At 41.7% G+C, this 6,588-nt stretch overlaps 1 protein-coding gene and 1 pseudogene across 1 annotated transcript in view; one reads left to right on the top strand and one right to left on the bottom strand.

Moving 5' to 3' along the window:
* The window catches only part of RCC2 (regulator of chromosome condensation 2), a 15,437-nt gene extending 12,583 nt beyond the window's left edge, over window positions 1-2,854 (top strand). Inside the window, exons 11-12 of the mRNA XM_015825816.1 lie at window positions 1,652-1,729; window positions 2,750-2,854. Of these exons, the coding sequence (XP_015681302.1) occupies window positions 1,652-1,729; window positions 2,750-2,854 (183 nt within the window). The remainder of the gene's footprint in view (window positions 1-1,651; window positions 1,730-2,749) is intronic.
* Window positions 818-994, bottom strand: LOC114923301 (annotated as a pseudogene).
* Window positions 2,855-6,588: the final 3,734 nt, after the last annotated feature.

Here is a 6,588-nt window from a genome sequence, read left to right as displayed (position 1 = left end):
ACATATGATGTCGCAGTTAAGCGACTGCTGCCTGTGGATGGCTCTGGATTGAGCTGATACAGGCAAAAGACTTCTCTCTCCCATATTTGGGCTGACAGGGTGTTCAAAAAAAAAGCGCTTCATGGCATAGGACCCGGTTATCTCCGAGACCGCCTTCTGCCGCAGATCCCCTCCCTCAGACCGGTACGCTCCCACAGAGTGGGTCTCCTCAGGGTGCCGTCGGCCAAGCAATGTCGGCTGGCGACCCCCAGGGGGAGGGCCTTCTCTGTGGGTGCCCCTACCCTCTGGAACGAGCTACCCCCCGAGATCCGGATGATTCCGAATCTCCCTGCTTTCCGTCGCGCCCTCAAGACATGGCTCTTCCAACAAGCGGACCTGACCTAGGGAGGATTTTATATGGGGTTTATTTTTTTAGCAATTTGATAGAGACACAACTTTAAAATTTGATTTAATTCGGTTTTATCGGGGGGGGGGGGAATGTATTTATGTTTTGGTTTTAAATATGTTGTGCGCCGCCCTGAGTCCCGTCGGGAGAAGGGCGGCATATAAATTAAAATAAATAAAATAAATAAATAAATAATTCATATATTTAGAAAACAACCTTTTGACCTGGATATTTACTGAGAGAAGTCTGCCTGCAGAGTCTCTCAATATTACTTGGTGCAGTGAATCTGAGTCCTTTTCCGACAGCCTCCTATATAATCTGCTTATTTATTTATTTTATTTATTTTTATTTTATTTATATTTAAATTTATATGCCGCCCTTCTCCCCATGGGACTCAGGGCGGCTCACAGCATATTAAAACATTGTACAAAAAGAAATTTTCCCCTGCTAAAATTTAAATTGACTGGCTGCCCAACTCCAGGCATTTTTCAATAAGAAAATTATTGGTGCAGCTGAGTGGGTATATCAGGTGTGCTCCATTCAGAGTCTGGGGAAAACTGATAAGAACAGATACTACACTTGATCTTAGCCAAAAGGCCGAGAAGCTTTTGATTAAACGTTTTTTTATCACTTTTATTTACTTAGTATGATTTATATATTATATATATTTTATATTTAAGTTTATTATTGTATATTAGAGTTAAAGTATGTTAATATTTGATTGTATTATGTTTGGGTAGCTTTATTTAGATTTGGGGTGTTATCCCTGTATTCAGTTCTGGGAAGTCCGGGGGGGGGGGGGNTAAAATTTGGTGTATTAATACGTTATAGAGAAATAATGTAATTTTTTCTTTGTGAAGAGGAGATGGTCGGCTAGTACCCCCAAACTGCATCCGAAGGATGTGGAAAAGAAGGTGGTGGGACGTGTAGTTGGAAAGGAGGAAGGAGGAGAGAGGTGTGGGTAGGAGGGGAAGGAAGGAAGAGGGAAGTAGGTAGGAAGGTTGAGGGAGAGAGGGTGGATGCAGGGGGGGGGGACTGCCGATCAACTCTGAAAATATGATATTTAATAGGTTTTCTTTTTTTTAATGAAGTACACCATATTTGTATTATTTGTTTATTTGAAAATTAATAAAATTTGTAAAATCAGAGTCTGGGGAAGTGGGTTCTAAGTTTAGCTCTTTTTATTTAAAAAAAAAAAAAAAAAGCATGCAGACAGAGCCTGTTGGGTTCCTCCTGATGAAGTTCTTCCTCTTGGTTTTTTTTCAGGGTTACGGAGATCACAAGCCGAAGTCTTCCACTTCAGCTCAGGAAGTGAAAACGCTGGATGGGATTTATACAGAACAGGTAAACCAGCAACTGTATTGCTTATACATACATACATACATACATACATACATACATATAGTGGGTAGGTGGATGGGAAGGAAGAGGGATAAGTGGATGGATAGATAGATGGATAGATGATAGATATAGACAAGAGAGGGGAGATAGGGAGAGAGAGAGAGAGATAAATAGATATGGATGGATGGATGGATATCTAGATAGATACACAGAGACAAAGAGATGGATAGGTAGATATTTATAAATAGATAGGGATAGGCTAGGTAGATATAAAGAGAGAGATGGATAGGTAGAGATAGACGAGATGAATAGATAAAAAGAGATATAGATGGATAGGTAGATATATATAGAGAGATACATAGATAGGACAGAGAGATACATAAATAGATAAATAGGGTAGATATAGACATAGAAATGGATAGGTAGAAAGGGATAGGTAGGTAGATGATAGGTAAGTAGATATGTAGACAGGTATGTAGACATAGAGATAGACAGATAGTTGAAATCCTATAAATTAACATTGCATAGAAGGGATTAGATAAGTAGTAGTAATGGATGGATGGATGGATAGGTAGATATAGAGAGAGACAGAGAGAGATAGGATAGAGAGATAGATAAATAGGGTAGGTAGATATAGACTTAGAAATGGATAGGTAGATATGTAGACATAGATAGTTGAAATCTGATAAATTAACATTGCATAGAAGGGATCAAACAGTTCTCATAAACTAAGGCTATAAATAAAAAAATCTGAGTTTTGGTTTATTTAATAAACATATTTCAATCTCCTCACGAGTTTATCAAAACTAAACAACCAGGGATATTGGCTCTAATACACCCATGTGTGTACAAGGGACACTTTTATAGAACGTATAAAACAACCTCTGCATTTGGGGAGCTGCCTTCTAACGCAGGCACTTGTGCGAAACCATCAACGCGGATCGTTTACGCAGCCTAGCTCGGCACGCGAAGGGAACGGGGGGGGGGGTTGCCAATCCAGCCGGCATCCCGTCTCTTTTGCAGGTGGCCATGGGCTACGCTCACTCCCTGGCGATCGCCCGCGATGACAACGAAGCTGAAAAGGAGAAGATCAAGAAATTGCCAGAATACAACCCACGCACCCTCTGATGCCAGTCATGTGACTCTTCCCTCCACTGGGCACGCCGGCGACGGCACGGCATTGGTGATTGGCGAAGAGACCATGCGTTTCGTTAGACTTCTGAGAATTCGGTTTTTATACGGCATTTGAAGTTTTAACTACCTGTTGCTAGGACTCTTCTCTGCCCTGCTCCACCCCATCCTTTTTCCCCAAGGTGGCTTGTTTCGTATTTTGTATTTCTTTTTTTTCTTTTTTTTTTTGTGATGGTGGTGGAGGAGGAGGAGGATAAATTGAAGAAGTCCATTCGTCCTTTTTTTCGGTCACCAGTCCGATGGAAACTTCAGAGTTTTTCTCCCCCTGTTAAACCTGATCGGGACCAGTAAGCCAGCATTGAAAGTTTGTTTGTTTGTTTTCTACTGCAAAGAGTGGCCTGTGCTTTGCGTTTTGCCCCCCTGTGGAAGGCAGCTATTTGTTTTTATTATTTCTCTGCCTTTCTGTCATTTCCTTTTGATTTAATTTGGGCACCAGGCCTCCGAGTTCAAGAGTTCCTGTTGATTTAGGGTTGAGCAGTTGTGCCACCTCGTTTCCGTGTTGCCACAGACCTTTTAATTGGCTTTGTGTTCCTTTGTAATTGCACAGCATTTCTTTCTCACAATCTGGGGGAGGGGGGGGGACTTGTAGGACATTTTGCTTGCAAGTGGCAATTGTCCTTAGGGGTGAGATTAGGAGGCTGACCACAGGAGGGTGCTTCGCATCTGGTTTTAGAACAAGTGAATTTGTTGCGTTGAAAACAGACCTGGAGAGAAATTTCACTTTATCCGGGTTAAATTCTGACCCTGGTACTTAAGCTGAAAAAAAAAAATAAGCTTCTCTTTTGTTTATCTTTTTCTCTTTATGGGCTGGCACACACTTTCCTAGGAAGTGGAACTTTTGAGTTCCTCTTTTTGAAAGAGGAATTTCTTTAGATCATTGAACGACAGCTGAGAGGTGGTTCTCAGACTTGAAGCGTCACACCTCCTAAGGCTTAGAATATTTTGGGGGGGTTGGTGTTCCCTCTAACCCCTTCTCTTGACACCCCCCCACCAAATACTAACAACCCTTTGATCCCTGGTTGAGGAAACTGCATAAAGTTTCCCAGAAATAACAGGAGATGCATTTCCAGCCCGTGGGAATTTAATTCACAGCCGTCTTATTTCACCATTCGGTCTTTGTGGGATGGAAATTTTGTGCCCTGGAAGCAAAGCACACTGCTCTATTTCAGATGGTCTATTATAAGGGACCAGGATCCTTTCCCCTTTCACCATCACTGCCGTCCCTCAGCGGGTTTTTGTCACCTTTTTAACCAGATCTGCTAACTTGTGAGTTAGAACAGCGAGCAATAAACCCGGGAAAAATAATAATAATAATGTAAACCCACCACTGATGGATGGAACATGGAGAAAGTTGGAAGGCAGCTTTGATTGTTGATTTGATGCTAAATTTGCAGGTTCAGGATACTAGATGGAGAACGATGTTAAAGTGAGAAAAATCAGGAAGTTGGCTCCCTTTGCCCAGGTCTGTTTCAAAACGTTTTCTCTCTTTTTTTTTTCCTGATTGGGTACGTACAGCCGCAGTTCAATACCCCTCACCATTTTATTTGTCTTGCCAGATGTTCCTCTTCTTCATTGGCTAAGTCATTCTAACCCTAACAGGAAACCCCGTAAATTAAACAGGGGATAATTTATTTGCCATGGGAGAGAAAGAAGACAAAGAGGTACTTCCATTTTCACCAAAGAAACGGCTGTTTTTATGCTAAGTAAAAAAGATTTTGCTTTGGACCTGGTTAGCAAAAAGACTTCTGTTTTAAAACTGCTAACTCTTTTTTCTTTATCAAGGAGAAGGGCCCAGTGGGGACAAATTAAAGTGAGATGGGGGAAAAAAAGGTTTTAGCCTAGTCTTGTCACTCTCTTGTTTTTCCTCTTCCACTTCTTTTTATATTTCTCAAATGTTTAAATAAATGATGGGTTTGTTTAGACTTTGCAGTCTTACTTTCTCCTTCTTTCTGTACTGACCTAACAGCAGAGATGATCCCGCATTTCATGCTTTATCAGGACCTGTTGCGTAGCAGAACATTTTTAGAACACATCTGCGTTCTTTGCCAAGGGATGTCTTGTTAATTTCTTAGCTGGTTGAAAGCAGGATATGGAATGATCTGGAAAAGCTAGGTATGTAAGACACCTTTTTCTTCAGTAAGTTGAAAGTTACATAAGTTATTAAACGAGAATAGACAATAAGACAGTAGTCTGATATAAAGCTGACAAGATGTTTCTGGAAGCATTTAGAGCAGGGGTCTTCAAACTTGGCCCTTTTAGGACTTGTGGACTTCAACTCCCAGAATTCCTCTGCCTGGCTGAGGAATTCTGGGAGTTGAAGTCCACAAGTCCTAAAAGGGCCAAGTTTGAAGACCCCTGATTTAGAGTTTTGGGGAAATGAGGGTTGAGAAAAGCTTCATCCCACCAACAAGGATGCAGAATCTTCTGCTAGAACAGAAGTGGCCAAGGAACAGCATGTGGAAATGTTAAGACTTTGAGGGGTTTTTTTATTTTACTCGTTCTTCTGCTGGAAGAGACAAGCCATAATACGAGTCAAACTGTAAACCCCCAAGGAGAACATTGAAGGAAGCCTGCCATTACAAGATCCCTCTTTTTAGAGAACGTCCTACTGCTTGCTTGGCAGCCCCTGAGCATTCCAAAAGTGCTTTTTCCAAGAGGCAACTAGACTTTCTTGTTTTTTCTTTGAAGACGTTTCGCTTCTCCTCCAAGAAGCTTCTTCAGCTCTGACTGGATGGTGGGGAACGGAAGGATTGATCCTTGCAGACCGCTGGTCATTTGCGTCCTTTTAGAGAGTCGTTGAGGCCACTTGGAGGTTTATCTGTGTCCCTCTAAGGAAATCCTTCCATTCCCCACCATCCAGTCAGAGCTGAAGAAGCTTCTTGGATGAGAAGCGAAACGTCTTCAAAGAAAAACAAGAAAGTCCAGTTGCCTCCTGACAAAGCACCTTTGGGGACAACCAAGACCTGGATGATGGAGAATCTCCATAGACCTTCATCCCCTGAGCAGTTTTACTGAGATATTTTTGAGTTGGATTTAAACTCTGAAGAACATCTGCTGATATTCTAGTGCTCCCCACATTGGTGATCTCTCCAATAGCAAGATCATCAGAAGAAGCTAGTCAAGGTGGTTAGATGGAGATGGTTGAAGTCAACAAGAGAAAGGTCAATGTTAAGGACCCATCAGAAAGGTCTTCTTGTACCTTAGGGAGCCAAAATTCTTTGGAGAGTCTCCATAATTCCCATGTAGGTGTACTGACAATAATAGCACCTTGCTCTGATTTATTTTGAATTCTTGCTAAGATCATGTGGTCCTCATGACCACAATTGAGCCCAGATTTTCTGCCATGGTGAGACATTTGTTAGTGAGTTTTTGCCCTGTTTTACGACTTTTCTCGCCACGCTAGTTAAGTGAATCAGTGCAGTTGATAAGTTAGTGACCGGTTGTTAAGTGAATACGGCTTCCCCATTCTGACTTTGCTTGTCAGATGGTCGCAAAAGGGGATCACGTGACCCCAGGACACTGTGACCATCATCAATACGAGTCAATTGTCAATCATCTGAATTTTGATCCCGTGATTATGGGGATACTGCAGAAGTCGCAACTGAAAAAACGGTCATGTCACTTTTTAGTGCCATGGTAACTGAACAGTCACTAAATGAATTATTGTAAGT

This window comes from Protobothrops mucrosquamatus, unplaced genomic scaffold, assembly GCF_001527695.2.
Source record: "Protobothrops mucrosquamatus isolate PMUCROS unplaced genomic scaffold, P.Mucros_1.0 scaffold2817, whole genome shotgun sequence".
Taxonomy (NCBI): domain Eukaryota; kingdom Metazoa; phylum Chordata; class Lepidosauria; order Squamata; family Viperidae; genus Protobothrops; species Protobothrops mucrosquamatus.
Note: the sequence above shows the minus strand (reverse complement) of the source record. Positions and strands in the feature narration are given on the sequence as shown.